The sequence below is a fragment of the Lacerta agilis genome, chromosome 3 (assembly GCF_009819535.1).
Source record: "Lacerta agilis isolate rLacAgi1 chromosome 3, rLacAgi1.pri, whole genome shotgun sequence".
NCBI classification, from domain to species: domain Eukaryota; kingdom Metazoa; phylum Chordata; class Lepidosauria; order Squamata; family Lacertidae; genus Lacerta; species Lacerta agilis.
In genome coordinates, this window is record NC_046314.1 from 79,718,315 (window position 1) to 79,736,385 (window position 18,071).

Below are 18,071 nucleotides of genomic sequence, written 5' to 3' on the forward strand. Positions count from 1 at the left end.
GGGGTTTCAGACTTCATTAGGGTTGGGGAAGAAATTAGATTCAGTTCACATTTAAAGGGGAACATACCTAAATTGCACTTTCTGGAACAATAGGAGAATCGAAACACAGCCATCCTTTAAAATTAGCAAATCTATGAATTTTGCAGTGCAGTTTTCCAAATTTACAAAAATGCATATATTAGGAGAAAGTGTGCACAGAAATGGGTAACATAACATAACATACATGAATGAATGGGGGAAAATTTCTTCCAAAGGTATGGATATTAGTCAAAATTATGCATACAAAATTGTGTTTATGAGGAGAAATTCACACAAAAATGCTGGCAAATTCTCACGAGTATTTAAAAGTGGAGGGGGATCCTGCAGGGTGCTGCCACAATGTGGAGAACTGAATTTAAGACCGGGAAAATGAGAAACTTAGAAAACTGAAATTGACAGATCCATCCGTCCCTTGACTTTATTATTGGGATTTCCATCACTGGTTTGTACCCAGCAGTGGCTTTGTAGTAATAATGGAAAACGCTTCTGCTTGTACACGAGAGGCACCTGATTTTTGCCTATCCCACCCCTATCCACTGCAGTGTTCCATACCCAGTCCCCCACCTGCCTCCTCAAAAGCTGCTCCCGTGGATTGGGAAACCCTCTGAAACGTTATGGGATAGGCAGAGGACACAACAGTAGGTAACTGGTGAATCTGGGTGCATCATCTTGTGCAAGTGGAAGTGCTTTCCACTAGATCAAAGCCAGCCTTAGATACAACCCTTTGGTATTATCTCAGCCCTGTTTCCCCAAATTCTAAGCCTTCCATGGCTATAAACCCCACTGAACTCCACAAAACCCACATATGTGTGCTTTCAGAACTCGGATCTGGGTTCCAAGATGCCTTTCACAGTATCATTCAAAAACGTAACTAAAAGTGCTTGTTGTTGTTTGGTTCACAGTTTCAGTGACGGGAGCAATGTTTCTAAATCTTCATCAGCCTCTTTATCCTAAAAGGAAAAAAAAAGGACATTGCATATGAGGAACCACCCAGAGTTTCTATACCCATTGCCAATTTCTGCATCAAAACAAGGGATTATTTTCAGTGTTCATGGACTAGGAAAACATAACTAGTTCATTCTTCCTTTTAATCATTATGCAATAGCTAAGTAGAAAGCTGAAGAAAGGGTGGGGGGCTAACCTGATACAATGATTTTCCTTTCCAACTTCCTCCTGCATTGAAGTATTCATTACATTACATTCTAACGGATACTAATAAAGGTTTTCATCCTCCAGTCATCACTTATTGGAAGACTTTAAGTGAACCCAGGCATTCCTGTGGCTTGAAGCTTGTGACTTACATTATCATCATTTCTAGGCCCTTCAAACACAGATATTTAGAAGTCAAATGTAGTCTACTACAATAGTTATGATTGTTTTGGATTGATTTGCATTTTAATTTATTTGGTGTCTCCCACAAAGTCACTGTTCTACAGTTGCAAAGCTCAGTTCATATGCATCTGACCATTTCAAATGGAACCCTGTGGGTGCTATATCTCCAAGCAGCAAGTTGTCTGTGTGATGTGGCTCCACAGAAGCATGAGGCACTTCTGACCACTGCAAATTTAGTGATGCTGTGGCTGAGGACACCAGTACTGCACAGACACTTGCATGGAGCAGTTGGCCTTGGTCTTTTGGAGCTGCAATAAACTGGTTCTATTTTAAGCAGTATCCTACACAGCCAGGTATATGCATGAATTAGTCTTCAGTTTTATGCAAGGTGTGTTGGGCGTGATTCCCAGTGACTGTACTCTGGGAATCACCAGTTTCAACCACCAGACTGATGGGACAAGGCACACACAAAGATAATTGGAAAAGGGTTTATCTCTGCAATGTTGTTAACACTCAGCGGGCACTGATATTTGACAAAAGAAGATTCCACCTAAACATTAGGAATAACTTCCTGAAAGTAAAAGCTGTTCAACAGTGGAATTTTCTGCCAAGGAGTGTGGTGGAGTCTCCTTCTTTGGAGGTCTTTAAGCGGAGGCTTGACAGCCATCTGTCAGGAATGCTTTGGTGGTGTTTCCTGCTTGGCAGGGGGTTGGACTGGATGGCCCTTGTGGTCTCTTCCAACTCTATGATTCTATGAAAACCTTCCTGGCCAACAGCAGATAAGATGGTAGGAACTGATCTCCCTCAGTGAGTTCATTTCTAGCTCACAGCAAAAAAGATACACAGAAGAGGCAACATGCTGTTTGATGCAAGTCTCCAGCAACCTGGTAGTTTCCTCATAAGAAGAAATAATGGAAAGTGATATTGACTACTTTCAACTCAATGTAAAACAAGAAGGGGAACAGAAGAAATAGGCCTGGTTCCGACGTCAACAGGATGTTCAAAACAACTGGATCAGATGTCATTGAACACTGAGGTATAAGAAACAAATAAATATCCTCTGCAGCTGAGCAGAGAAGAAGAGGGAGTGTTCAAGCTCATTGCTTATGTTCACACAAGTCATGGTTTGTTAGAGTAATCCTATTACATCTGAGAGTCAGTGACCCATAATGGCTAAGAATGCCAACTATTAGCCAGGAAACTGCTATCTGAAGGCTCACCTCCACTATGATATCATGAGATGGCCTTAGGTAAGCTACTTTCAGTCATCCTTGGTCCTCCCATCCCCACTGCAATATGGGGAGAATAATACTGGCCTGCCTTACAAGAAGAACATTGTGCAACTGGAGGGTCACCACTGAGAAGACCAAATTACAAGCCCTGGTGAGCTGGAGAGATAAAATGCAGAGCACACTGCAATATACAGAAAAACCAGGCAACCCCTAGGAATTAACAACTCTGTGGACATATTAAATTGTTAGGAGAGTTTTGAAATGTGCCCTGTAGGATTAAAGTGCAGTATAACAGATTTAGGGTAAGTGTTAGGAAACCTCATAAGAATTCTATAGCAGAATGCGCCACTTGGGAAGGATATGAAATCTCAAGCTAGGCAGACAGTTGTCGAAGGACCTCTTAGTTTTTCTTGGAGCATGAACTGGACTGGAGACCCGAGAAGTCTTCAGAAATCTACCCAGCTCCATAATTAATGTGTCCACATCAAGCTTTTGCTTGATAGTTCTTTCAACAACATTAAGACAACATAACCAAACCAAGAAATTATGTATCAGTGCCTTGAAAGATATTTATTGTACTCATTGCAAATCTTTGCCAAAATACTGTCAAGTAACAGGAAGAGATGCCAGACAATTTCCCCACCTGAACCTGCTTGCAGCAGCCGTCCAAAAGCTTACACTACAGAATTCCACATTTCAAACTTCTTGCGTAAGTGAATGAGATATAATTTATCTGAATTAAGTCTTCCCCCTCCCTACAAAAAATACCACCAAGCTTATATTTAAGTGCATTTGTAGCACGTTCTGCATGATGGGCCTCTGATGTTGGGCTTTGTAGCCTTAAGGAACGCTCCAGACTGCTTACTGAATTGCCTATGACAATTCTAATGCAGAACTTCAAAACCAGACAGTCACAGCTCATCTGATCAGTGTGACTAAATGCACTGCATGCCGCCCAGTTCCTCATTAAAATAAGCATCACTATTATGATAGTCCTCTGTTTAAACATAATTTCATCATATTAGTTTTTACTCGATTTATGCAGTTCCCTTGTGTTACTGCAACCAGTCACACTGGGGATGTCACAAGCCACCTTCCACTTTGCATGCAACTGCCATATTTCATAACGATTTGGGCCCATGACTTCTCTCTTTTTTGTTTCTAACTGTTCCTCTAGAGCACTAGAGGAAGAGGAGGTTGGGGACTTGTGGCCCTCCAGATATAGTGGAGCAGCACTTGACCACTGGCCATGCTGGCAGGGTTTGGGAGTTAAATATTTAGACGGCCACAATCTTCCCAATCTTCTGCTCTACAGAAATAAAAGTACAACGTACCAGGAAGCTCTCCTCTGCAGGCACTCTTTAAAGCAAATGAAAGCTGCAGAAGACAAGCACCACCGTACAGACCCTGGACTTCATCATCACGACCAACAATAACATGGAAAAGACCTTAATGATTCACGCTGTGATACATGACTGTATCATAACATCCCTAGGTGACTGATGAGGCAGCAGAAACTGCTGCCAAAGAAGGCACCCCCCTTTTGTGGAATGCTCTCCCCAGGGAGGTTCATCTGGCACCTTCATTATATATCTTTAGGTGCCAGGCGAAAATGTTGCTCTTCAACAAGGCCTTTGCACTGAATAATATTCTACAGCCTTTTAAATGTGTCTGTGGGAGGGGGAAGTGGCTTGGTTGATTTTTCTTTTAGCTATTTTTTTTAATCTTGTATTTTTATCTTGTGAACTGCCCTGGGATCTTACGATGAAGGGTGATATACAAGTCTAATAAATAAATAACATTTAAATGGGGATTCAGACGCACCTCTTTGGTGACTGACAGGATTGATAATGCAGTGTCACAGAATTTCAGCGCATTGGTCCTCTGGCCAAGATCTTTGTAGCACTGGACAGGAGAGAGGAGGGAAAACATCACACCAGGTACCTAAGTTAATAGAAACCGCTGCATTATATTAAACGAAGAGAGCAAACTAGCTTCACTTACCTTTGCCAAATAGACATAATTGTGTTTCGAATATCCAGGTTGTATTTCTTCAGCCTGACCAAGAAGAGAAAAAGATGAAGAACAGGGACAGCAAGAACACCAAAGTCAACGGAATATTTATAATAAAGCACAAAGATCCTCCTAGAAACAGTGGCACTGTTAGTGGTGGTAGTGGAATATCTGCCAGGCATGCAGCAATAGTAGGCAGCGGACAGAAAGATGCAGCACAGTAGGAAATGGTGAACCCAGCAGCTGAGGCTGCAACTGCTTGCCACCACTAACCCAAAGTGCATGGAACAAAGAATGGCAGGGAACCCAACCACTGAGGTACCACATTTGGCATTGTGGGACTCATGGGGACACAGACCCAGTGAGGGGGCACTTGAGGAGGTGAATAAGTTAAATTAAAATGGCCTCAGTTTCAGTGAGGTGGAGGGCCACAAGGCAGTTTGCAACTCAAAAAGCAGGACCAGCATGGCACTGGATGGAAGGTCCTGACCATCTATACCAGGCAGAACCTGCAAATTACAGCTTGCAACTTGAACAATACACCATGCCAGGTTTCTTTCATTCAGGATCATATTCACAAGCCAAAAGCTCTAACAGGTGCAATTTTCACATAAACAGCTCTCCATATGAAACTTAAGGTGTTTTACACTTTAAGCGGCCCAAATCCCAACAAACGCTGACACAGCAGATGAATTAAATTTAGTTTAGGCAGATGCGTGCAGTTACTCCTCTACAGATATCATTTCAGAAATCTTTGGCCTTTAGAAGAGCTTTGAATTTATAGCTGCCGAGAACAACTTGTTGAGCAAATTTCTTGAACACCAGCCACTTGGTAGGTGGGCTTTTGCAGAGAAATGAGGGAGTGGGAAATAGTATCTACCTTAAGAAAATTCTGCAAAGCTTCATGAATTGTTGAAGTTGGCGGAGTCCCAAAAAGAGCAGCAGCTACTTTTTTCTCAATCCAAGACAACTGAGCCACCTTTGGAAACAGCAGGAAGAAGGGGTGGAGAGAGTGTTGTTTCAGAGATGCTTTTAGGAAATGAAACAAAGTGTTGTTTTGCAAGCCAATTATCATAATAAGCTACCTTCAAGAAAAACAAATTAACCAACCCTGGAAAAAAAGCTCCATACTGGATCTACTCACTTGTACAACTGGTTTTTATGGGTGATATTCAACTAAACAGCATTGCTAGCACAAGGACCATTAGTTGTAAAATGGAACGTCTGCATCCTCTCCTCTCTCCAAACACCCACTAAATCTGTCCCAAGGGTTCCCCCAACAGCCCCTGGTGCATATTTATGGGGCACACTGCAGACATGTGGGAAGGGAAAAGAGTGGTTCTGTTGCACAGTTAAAAGTTCTTGCACTAGCAGACCTGTTCAGATGGATAGTGTCTACATTTTGCAAACCACTGAGAAGCTATCTTGGCATTCAGAAGCATATAAACGAATAAAATATTTTCACAAATAAGCAAGTGGCCATCACTGATGGCTACCACTGTATCTCAGGATACACTCCTGAGAAAAACGCTTTTATTTTTGGTCTAAAGGGGGGGGGAGGGAGGCAGGAATTTAAAACAACACCATGGCACACCAAGAAGCCACATTTAAGGAGAAGCAGGGGCGTAGCAAGGGGGCGGGCATAGGGGGTGGACCGCCCCATGTTCCATAATGGAGGGGGTGACAAATTATCAAGGAACAATTACTGCCCTACTAGGGCAGTTCATACAAAACTTTTTAAAAAAATGCCTGCTACAAAGGTCTTAATGCAGGATAATGTGTTGCTTTCTCCATGTGATTTGGTCAGGCACACAATCTTAAAGCCCAGTCCTGTGCGTGTTTTACTCAGAAATAAGTCTCACGGAGGTCAGTTTTACTTCTCACACTGGACGTGTGCAGCCTCTACACTGAGCTTCAGGAAATCCTACTCAAGGATGAAAAAATGTGTAACTCAAATGCATGCAGTGCATGTTGATTCAAATATACTTTATTTATATCTCTTGTTTTCTGGCACACCGAATTGTAAATGACTTTGAAAAAAGAGAACATGAGATAAATTATGTTCAAATATAAATTCTGTTTCTGATGATATCAAATATTTGTGATGGTAACAAAATTTGGGTGGGACAGTTTATTCCATGGGTAGGCAAACTAAGGCCTGGGGACCGGATCTGGCCCAAATGCTTTCTAAATCCAGGCCATGGACGCAAGGGCAGACCACCCCATGTTCCATAATGGAGGGGGTGACAAATTATCAAGGAACAATTACTACCCTACTAGGGCGGTTCATTAAAAAACTTTTTTTAAAAAAATGCCTGCTCCAAAGGTCTTATCTTACTATACTAGGGATTATATAGCTATATATGAAATTTCAGGCATATCAGTTAATATCTTGAACCTCCTCCACCAAAATAGCTGTTTACTTGGCTGTTTTCCTATGTCGTGAAGGCTGAAATTTCAGTTCAGTGGAGCACTTACTGTTCCCAACCCTAATCCTGTGGAAAGCCATCTAATTAGACTTTAATTTGATTTTGATTTTTGTTTTTAGGAGGTAATTTAATTATTCTTTGATTTTATACCAATGTTATGTATCTTATGTTAGCCACCCTGAGCCCGACTTTGGCCGGGGAGGGCGGGATATAAATAAAAGTTTATTATTATTATTATTACTTGTTATTATTCCCTTGTAAGAAAATATGAAATAACGCAAAACCATTTTTGCAGGGGGGAGTGACAAATATTTTTTTGCCCCCAGGTACCAATTTACCTTGCTACGCCCCTGAGGAGAAGTCCCAGTGAAGACAGTAGAATTCACATTGGTCAACATGATATATTGGGTGTATACAAACACACATATTCAAACTTCACCGTAGATGTGTCATTCAAATTCTTCATGTGTTAGTGGTTTCCTCCCGCCCCCAAAGAATACAGTTCCCTACAACTATGTAAACATATTTTGTTAGTTAGTGGAATGACTTGCAAATATACTTCCCAGGATGAAAACTATCATCATATAGGAAGTAGCAAACACATAGACCTCCCCACCTCACTCTCAAAGCCTCTACCTACTTTCTTTCTTAAGGGAAATGTTACTGTCCTTTTTATTTTTTTAAAAACCACACCAAATAAATGGACACTTGGTAAGGCCAGTTGTGGACAAGCATTTGCTCTCCTGGAAGTGGAGGAACTGACAGTGAGAGCTGTTCGGCAGTGGAATTTGCTACCAAAGAGTGTGGTGGAGTCTCCTTCTTTGGAGGTCTTTAAGCAGAGGCTTGACAGCCCATCTGTCAGGAATGCTTTGATGGCGTTTCCTGCTTGGCAGGGGGTTGGACTGGATGGCCCTTGTGGTCTCTTCCAACTCTATGATTCTATGAATTAGTGCATTAGCATTAGTTTCAGCTAATCCAGGCGAAGCATATATGGCTTGACAGAAGAATAAAATGAGGGGAAATACTGCTTATATAATATTCATGTGGACCACCCAAATTCCAATATACATACACTCATAGTACTGTACACTGATGGATCCCACACAAGGTTCAGCTGTGATGTCATACGACTTCTAATTTTTCCATTGTGGAATTTATAATTAGCTTCTTAAAACCTGTGGCTTGAGCTTAGAAGAATGAGATGTGTCTGGCACTATACAGGTTTCCTTACAAAATTTAATAAGAACTGATGTTGAGGGTCTCAGTTTCATTTCTGGCTGGCTTAGGGTTTGGTTTTCACTGCTCAACAAGCCTTCATACCCAAAAAAGGAACTGCTTGGCTTGCCTCTAGTACCTTTCTATATATAATCTCCAACAAAATTAAAGGAACACCAAAAATGTATTATGTCAATTGCATAGAGGGCTTTGACTTTCTGTTCTAGCCCCTGTTAAAGGGAAATATGTCCAGAAGAATTTCTAATACCTTTATAAATGAGATTTCTCAAAACAGGTCTTTTGGGGTTTTCATTATTAATACAATATTGCCAGCTAGAGAAAGTCTAGAAATATCCTTTCTTGCTCTTGAGAACGAAATCCATTGTACAAAAGAAATGCATCTTTTTATACCAGAGCTGTACATGTTATTTATTTGTCACATTTGTATCCTGCATTTCCTCCAAGGAGCTCAGGGCAGGATTATCCCATTTTATCCTCACAAGACTTCTGTGGAGGAAGCTTGGCTAAGAAAGAATGTGACTGACCCAAGGTCATCCAGTGAGCTTTGAGGGGATGCCAGTGGAAACTGTGATGGAACAAGTGATGTGCAAGTACACATTAAATTATTCCACTACTACAAAGAGGTGGATGTGACAATGGGGGTTTACAGAAACCAAAAACAAACAAAAACAAAGGAAAAAAGGAAAAAAACAACAACCATGCAATTTCCCAAGTAGTACAATTTTGTACTTGGCCTCAAAGTAGCCAATACAATTTTCAAACTTGGGTCCTTTCTGGAAAGTGCCTTATTATTACATTCTTTCCCCCCTATTAGGTTCAGTGCAACCTAACCATACTTCTGAGAGGTAGGTTAAGCTAAGGGACAATTTGTCCAACGCCATCCCATAAACGCTATATATGTAAAGCGGGTACAGTGGTACCTCGGGTTAAGAACTTAATTTGTTCTGGAGGTCTGTTCTTAACCTGAAACTGCTCTTAACCTGAGGTAACACTTTAGCTAATGGGGTCTCCCACTGCCGCCGCCATGAGATTTATATTCTTATCCTGAAGCAAAGTTCTTAACCCAAGGTACTATTTCTGGGTTAGCCGAGTCTGTAGGCCTAACCTGAAGCATCTGTAACCCGAGGCACCACTGTATTTGCCCCCATCCAAACCAAACACCATGATCATGGTGTCCTAATGAAAGCAAATATACTGCAGCCCACACAAGTGTCTCTGAATCAGTTTTCTCCATAGCTGCACTGAATCAATTTTCTGCCTATGAAATTAACATAGTGTATGGAATTCTGCTTCCCTGAGTTTTAATTGATCCCAGATTTCATCTAATTCCTTGCTTCACATATAATTTTCTCTCTTGAGATATTCTGTCTAGATTACTTGATAAGAGTAAGATTATTATCTTCAGTGTTTTGGCTCCTTTCCAACTTGGATATGAAGTTCTCTTATCTTGGATACCATTTCAGTCTCAAAGTAGGGTAATGTCCAAGGGAAAGTTAAATAACATGAAACAGAGATGCTACTCATAAATTGCATGTTCTCTTTTGTGAAAAGAACAGGAAAGTCTGGCATATTTATGTCTTTATTACTAATGGCTTTCAGGTCCAAGCAGAAGTATGGGAGCTTGGGAGATTTCAAACTTGCATCCTTTTTGAAAAGATTTGCAAACACTAAATATGGGTTTGAAGAAGAGAATACTACTGCTACTTTTTTGGGGGGGTCCCACTACTTTTTAGAAGTCTAAACCTCAGCCCTGCAGTCTAGTTTGGAGCTGGGGAAAGTGTAATGATCTTCCCAGTATCTGCTCCGGGTTTTGATGGCACTCAAAACAGCTTAGAAACACAGTACTCTGAAACTTCCAAGTGGAGAGGTGAGGTGAGCTCATCCACGTTCGTCAGAGGAAGACAGACATCTTCCCAGGGCAAGGAGGACAGTGGGGTCTTGGTCCCATATTTGTCAGCCTCATCAGGCACCCTGTCCTTAAGCTTTGGAACCCCAGCTTCTTCTTCCAGATCCAAGATATTGGCTCTTTAAGAGCATGTTTAGCACCTACTGCTTTGTGTTTTGTTTTGTTCTAGCAGTTGCAACTTGCCCCCTTGTATTTTCTTGGTTGCTTGGATTCTGCTGTTTTCCTATTGTATTCAATTTTGTCCCTTTGAGAATTTTGAATTGAAAAGCAAATGATCAATCCTCTAAATAAAATAAAACAGATCATAGAATCGTAGAGTTGGAAGAGACCACAAGGACCATCCAGTCCAACCCCCTGCCAAGCAGGAAACACCATCAAAGCATTCCTGACAGATGGCTGTCAAGCCTCTGCTTAAAGACCTCCAAAGAAGGAGACTTCACCACACTCCTTGGCAGCAAATTCCACTGTCAAACAGCTCTTACTGTCAGGAAGTTCTTCCTAATGTTTAGGTGGAATCTTCTTTCTTGTAGTTTGAATCCATTACCCCGTGTCCGCTTCTCTGGAGCAGCAGAAAACAACCTTTCACCCTCCTCTATATGACATCCTTTTATATATTTGAACATGGCTATCATATCACCCCTTAACCTTCTCTTCTCCAGGCTAAACATACCCTGCTCCCTAAGCCGTTCCTCATAAGGCATTGTTTCCAGGCCTTTGACCATTTTGGTTGCCCTCCTCTGGACATGTTCCAGCTTGTCAGTATCCTTCTTGAACTGTGGTGGCCAGAACTGGACACAGTATTCCAGGTGAGGTCTGACCAGAGCGGAATACAGTGGTACTATTACATCCCTTGATCTAGATGCTATACTCCTATTGATGCAGATCACCTGCCACAGGCACACTTTACAAACTTCATTAGGATAGACTCAGAGCTCAGTGACAGAATTTTGCATGCAGAAGAGCCTGGATTCTGCTGCCACTCAGTGGAGAGCATACTAGGCTAGGTGGCATGGCTCTCTAACAGAAAGCTTCACACACTCAACTCCTCTCATAAAACAAAAGTAAAATTGCCCAATGGTGCAATTTTAAGTAAGCTTCACAGGGCTGAGTAAAAGGACTTGAGGATCACTTACTTCATAGCACCATCTTCCAGTTAGATAATATAAAAATGGGTCTTGTGGTTTAAGCTCAATAGCTTTGTCTAGATGCTCCTGTAAGAAAGAAGATCAAAATGAACTTTCCTTTGCCTGTTTTTAGCTGCCTGGCTATTGGCTCAAGTTCACAAAGCGGACCATTTCCCTTTTGTCCTGGCACTCTGTAAATATTATAGTTGTCCAAAGTCATCTTTCTATCAAGAAGAAGCCTCAAACAAGCATTATCCAACACACATGGCCTATTAACTCTAAAGTTTAGAACAGAACAAGTAATGTCTTATCAATAACCAAGTAAGGGTGAAATGCTGCTTTAATTAAAATCAGTAGCAGCCCTGCATTTAAACTCCATCAGCAGTGCATCAGTATACACAAGCAGACCTCAGAGTGTTAATGTAAACCAAGAGTAAATGAGGGTTTTGTTTTTTTTAAACACAAACACATAATTATGCACTTCTTTCCCCCATCTCATGCTATTCTTTGGAAATTCAGACTTGGGAGCAGTACAGAAATTGAACGGCTGGTTCACAAAGTCATACTTAAATCTTTTCCAGTTTGAAAGCTACTTCATTATGTCTGGTAGGAGCATACAAAAATAATCTCATCTCCTCAGCATAATCTTGGCACTGAAGCATGTCCCCCAGGCAGTTACTTTTTCTCTAAACACTGCCTTCAAAGCTGTCAGGAGGAAGTAATTTAATAATAGCAGCAGCTTAACAAAGCTACCAAAAACATACCTTAAAGAGATAGCCATTCCTGATTTTGTTCTGCACACTTTCAAACTGAGACATGTAGCCACACATCATTGCAAACCTGAACAGGAAGCAGCAAGGAAAGAGAGAGAAATATCAAAACAGTGATGATCATTTTAATCACAATAATGCCAGCCTGGCTAGGATTCTCATGTGAGGAAAAACACACAGAAACAAAACCAGTTTAATGTGCTGCACAAATGCAGCTTGTAGTCAAAACTGACTAAAACCCATCCAAATGTTTTAAGCAAAGCTGTAATGTTTAGTCTATTATTTCATTTAAGCGTTTCGACGGGCAAAAAGTACTAAAGAATCTTAAAGTTACAGGTAGGTAGCCATGTTGGTCTGCCATAGTCAAAACAAAATTTTAAAAAAAATTCCTTCCAGTAGCACCTTGGAGACCAACTAAGTTTGTTCTTGGTGTGAGCTTTCGTGTGCATGCACACTTCTTCAGATACAATTTTAAAGTAATTGTTCAATAATTTTCAGTACCAAAAAATACAGGAGTGGTGTTTCATTTTAGAAGAGGCGTTCTTTCTCCTCTCTCTCACACAGGGCAGAATGTCTCTTCTAAAATAATGACTGCTGTGACTTGTAAGGGCATAATCTAAAAACAAAGAAGGGTTTCTTTCTTGTTCAAAACTATTGCTTTGCTTGTGTGCAATGCAATCTTAAGCATGTAGACTAGTCAGAAGTCAGTCCCATTAAGTTCAATAGGACTTACTGCTTGAGTGTCCTTTGGACCATAGCCTTAATCGATTAATCAATAACTTGTGAGTAAATGTGTAGATCCCGTATGCCGAGACAAAATAACTAGAAGTGTGGGGTATAAATTGTTCATTCTTATATTGCCAGTCCTGACCCTGATGGCTTTGAATCATTTTTTACTCCAGCTGCTTTTATACACTATTCAAGGTTCATACCACAAGTGGCTTATGACAGCTGCAACAAGAGGGAGGACAACATCTTTCTCATCAGTATGGATAGTGCAGTGCATGGACAGAGCAACACAGATTTCAACTACTCTGAAATTTCTCTATAGAACAAATTCAGGGTATCCCAAAAGAGATGATTTACGATGCTATGGGAGATCTTTCAAAACTGGCCTTTCAAATAATAATAATCAAGAGTGTTGGCAGCCCTAAGCAGGAAAGATAAAGGAATTTCAACTATTTGGATGAGAAAAGGGTACTACGAACTTAAATTCCCATAATTTGCAGAAACGCAGGCAACATTTTCTCTCCAAAACCCCTTGGCTCATTAGGTGCTAATCAGATAAACTCAGCATACCATAGCTAAACGGATTGCAGCTAGAAAAGAAAACAATGAAATGCAAACAAGCTAATCCCAGGTTTTCACAGTATCTCCAAGTCTGTGCGTGACAAGGGAAGAAAGGTGCTGGGTTAAACTAGTTAAGGGTGATACTTTTGCATGCAAAGGCCTTTCTAGACAAATAACCTTGCTGCTTATTTTTCTTAGTCACGCTAGTTGCAATCATATCTGCCCCCAATAATAAAGGGGGCGGAAGAAGCCTTTAAAGGGGAGGTATACATCTGCTGCACATTCACATGCCCCCTTGTAAATAAAAAAGCAAGTTCAAAGATATATGTGGCAGCATGGAAGAAGGTAAGTACAGAAACAAACTACATTTCCATTTCAGGGAAAGAAATTTGCCAGGGGAGCAGGTAGGAGAGGTGGAGGCTCAGGGAAGGGAGCCAAGAGAATTTGGGATCAGAAGAGCAAAGAAACAGAAGAGGAGAACTGCGTTTAAAAATGCGAACATTACTGGAAGAGAAGATGGTAGCACTACTGGCATTTCTCACTTAATTTTTCATTTAAAGAGATACATGAGTTTTGCCATTATTCGGGGGCAAAAACTTTAATTACTTAAAAAAGAAATTTTACCCTAAAAAACACACACACACACAGAGAGAGAAAATGACATGGCTGTAGCAAAGGGCCCTCCTGAGCATTAATGCTAGAAGTAATGTCACATAAATGTCTCTAGATGAGACCTAATTTTTATGTGTCTATTAAATTTTTAAACCACCCTTCTTTCCAAAGGAGCCCAGGAACTGCAAAACAGTAAGTGACAAAACATGTTAAAAAGCTCTTTTTGAAAATTGCAACACAGATGCAGAGCAAAAAGGATCTCAGCTTAGGCAGCTTGTTGGAAGAGGCACTGAAAGAAACAAGAGACAGTGCCTTTCTATTTTGCAAGGGAATTAAATTCCAAAGGGTAGGTGCTACAACACTAAAGGCCCGACTACTACATTGTACGCTACTAACATGAGTTTGGCCAAACTGCGGGAGGCAGTGAAGGATAGGCGTGCCTGGCGTGCTCTGGTCCATGGGGTCACGAAGAGTCGGACACGACTGAACGACTGAACAACAACTACATTGTACAGAACCTATCTCCTGATAAGATAGTATCTACAGGATACTAAACAGCCTCAGCCCAGTATACCTGAAGGAGCATCTCCACCCCCATCGTTCTGCCCGGACACAGAGGTCCAGCACCTTCCGGAGGTTCCCTCACTGCAAGAAGTGAGATTGCAGGGAACCAGGCAGAGGGCCTTCTGCCCTGTGGAACGCCCTCCCATCAGATGTCAAGGAAATAAACAACTATCTGACTTTTAGAAGACATCTGCAGGCAGCCCTGTTTAGAGAAGTTTTTAATGTTTGATGTTTTATTGTGTTTTTAATATTTTGCAGGGTGTCGCCCAGAGTGGCTGGGGAAACCCAGCCAGATGGGTGGGGTATAAATATTATTATTATTATTATTATTATTATTATTATTATTACTCCAGGAAACTCTCACTTGCAGAGCATAGTGATCAATTTACATATACCAGGGGTGAGATTATCCAACCTCAGGTATCTTGGTCCCAAGATGTATAGGATTTTAAACACTAAAACCAGCACCTGTGTTGGTTTAGCCTGTGACTGACAACCACTATAATTCTTTCAATCCTGACCCCCCTAACCTTCCAAGCACTATTTCACAACACTTCACAACAATTTGATGTGGCCAGATAGAGGGCAAAAGCTCTGCACTATCAAGTTCTGACCCCTGATCTACTGGTTCATAGCCTTAATGAATTGCTTCAGTTAGTAATTAGATTCATAGATTACATTAAGAACAGCATGACTTACTTCCAAGCACAGGATGCGTAGGCTCTGACTGTAATCCTCTAACCTTGCTGCAAGCAATAAGTAATAAAAATTTTAAAATGCAATTGAGCTATGGTAGAATGGCGCAACTAACAAGCAGGGAGAAATCTAACTGGCAACTTTTCTAACCAGGTTGTGAAACCTGATTAGGTACAGTGAAACCGGCTACAGCAGAGATTGAGCCTTTTAAGGTGAAATCCAAGGGACTTTCAGACTGATCTGTAATCATGTTTACTCAAATATAAGCTCAGCTGCAATCTTGTGCTGTGCAGCAAACATTTAAAAGCAAATTATTTTTATTTTGCAATTGCTCTACTTCGAAAACTTTAAGAACCACACACAGGCACACATGCAACACAGGATGCTAAAATGGCATTGAGAAGCATCCACTATGAAGCATCATAGTGTACATACAAGGGGTTATGTGCCGCTAACAATAAAGTGCAGAAAGGGGAACACTCCCCACATGGCTATGCCACACCTACAATGCAGACAGAACATAGCGAACTGAGCCTACCAAAAAGCATTGCACATCCCTGAAATGTAGGTAGTCAATTGCAATTGGCTTGCAGCTCAGCAGCAATGATTAGCAGCACTAGGGTGCTTCCAGACCAGAGGGCTTTCATGACTCACAAATGCAAAAAGGGCACTCACAAGCTAGTCCCATCCTTGGAAGGAAGAAATCTAAGAGCTGGCAGAGCATGATTTTCCAGCAGTTGAAGTCTTCAATAGAGGAAAGTCATTTAGATCAGGTGCAATAGATTAGTAACTTCTGCACTATCTCCATGCAAAAAAAAACCCAACAAATTCGTTTGCAAAACTCTAAATCAACTTCTGGTAAGCAAAACACGTTCATAAAATGAAGATTTAACACAATCAATTATAGCTACATTCTCTGGAATAAACTCTAGGACTGCAATCCTATAAATACTGGCCAGGATGTAAGCTCTATTGCACACAGTGGTACTGTGTAAACATGCATAGGATTGTGCTGCAAAGTGAATTAGCCCAGTCTACTTAAGTAATACAGCCATACCTCGGGTTACGGCCACTTCAGGTTGTGCAATTTCAGATTGCGCACCATGCCGAACCCAGAAGTACTGGAATGGGTTACTTCCGGGTTTCAGCACTCGCGCATGCGATATAACACTGCATTGCGCTTTGTGCATGCACAGAAGCGCTGAATCGCAACCTGCGCGTGCGCAGACGTGGCGCTGCGGGTTGCGAATGCTGCAGGTTGCGAATGTGCCTCCCGCACGGATCACGTTCCCAACCTGAACGTCCACTGTACTGGATAGAGAGTACTCATCTGTGTACTTTTCCAACCAAAGCTATGAAAAAAATGATGCAAAAGCTGTTTCTCTAAATAAAACCAACTCAATAGAAGAAAAGTAAAAAAGGACAACTGAGGTTGTAAATTGAATACATAGAAGTTCAAGTATGGTTTGGGATATGGCATAGGCTCAGAAAATGTGTATTCAGGGGTCATAGCTATTCCCTCCTAACTGATTCAACCTGAAGCATAGCCTTTGCTATAGCTTCAAACTATGCTTTTTCCAGTATACCTGTAAATACCTGCTATAATATAAAGGGTGGATATTAAAAGCTACACAGTAAAATCACTAGGGATAAACACCATCAGGATAGGGATCAACATCCTGTTCCCATCACAAATGGATGTGCTAACTACAACAGTCCATGAATGAAAGAGGCATGTGTTACTTGCTGATGTAGTACGGTTCACACTATGCAGTGAGCTGCATGGGGGATCTGACCAGGGACCAATGACTGCTGAAGCGAATGGAATCAACATAAAGACACAGAACTTGCAGGCAGGACATCTCATGAGGCTCAGAAATAAATCACTGTGAAGGTTGCTAGTGGTTTTTAAAAACCGATCTTAGGTCCATGATACACAGCCTGGTTCAAAAATAAAGTTTGAAAAAGCATGGGTAAACAGAGGAAATTAACTGGAGTTTAAAGAAGGCTACCCAATAAAACTGCAAAGGAGGGAGGCTAGAAACTGGTTGAAGGTAATAATTCAGAGCAGTTAGAAAAGAAACTGGCTGTAATTCTACACGCACACTTGTGGGGAGTAAATCCCACTGAACTCAATAGGACTTACTTCTGAATAGACATTACGCTGGTGGAGGATAATAATGCAGTTAGGAAATAGTGAATGGGAAAATGTCAAACGTGACAATAATTCCGAAGGAAACTGAGCTGTGCATGTAAGTTGTATGTCTCAAGTATATTCCTAGACTTCTACAAGCATGGGAAGATACAAAAGACGGCAGCGCCAGACACAAAATTAAAGGGAAGGGTGGAGATGTATGGATGTCCTCAAGAGGAATTTGGGCTGCGACCTCATGAACAGTGAGACTTCTTGCCCACTTAAGTCACGTAGCTGTCAGCAGCACGACAACCTTGGTGGACTGTGAAATCACAATAAAAACAACTTGGCTCTGAAATAGGAGGAAACCAGGGAGAAAGAAGGGCCATGAGCGCCACCTTATGGTCGAGCTAGGAATCTGCAAGTAACTCAGAAGCCACTGCTCAGGTTTCCGTTACTGTACTTTTGAAACAGGGCTGACTCTAGCAGGAGGCAAAGTGAAGCATAAGATTTGGGGCTGTGTTTTAACTACAAGATGTCATTTAGATTTCCCTTCTCGGGTGCCGAAACATTGTGGGCTGAGGCTGATAAACATTGTTTGTCCTTCCTCCTTCTTTTCTCTGCATTTAGATGAAAACACAAGTAGTTCGCTATACAGGCTGTATAATGCTGGCAGCATTTCAGTTCCATGTAG

At 41.3% G+C, this 18,071-nt stretch overlaps 1 protein-coding gene across 2 annotated transcripts in view; it reads right to left on the reverse strand.

The window, feature by feature from the left end:
- Nucleotides 1-227: 227 nt before the first annotated feature.
- Nucleotides 228-18,071, reverse strand: part of RMDN2 (regulator of microtubule dynamics 2) — a 28,012-nt gene continuing 10,168 nt past the window's right edge. For both annotated transcript variants that reach the window (XM_033144468.1, XM_033144469.1), the window contains exons 6-11: nucleotides 12,076-12,151; nucleotides 11,321-11,398; nucleotides 5,497-5,595; nucleotides 4,608-4,661; nucleotides 4,428-4,508; nucleotides 228-989 (exon numbers count right to left, since the gene is read on the reverse strand). In XM_033144468.1, coding sequence (XP_033000359.1) covers nucleotides 936-989; nucleotides 4,428-4,508; nucleotides 4,608-4,661; nucleotides 5,497-5,595; nucleotides 11,321-11,398; nucleotides 12,076-12,151 — 442 coding nt within the window. In that variant the 3' untranslated portion in view covers nucleotides 228-935. The remainder of the gene's footprint in view (nucleotides 990-4,427; nucleotides 4,509-4,607; nucleotides 4,662-5,496; nucleotides 5,596-11,320; nucleotides 11,399-12,075; nucleotides 12,152-18,071) is intronic.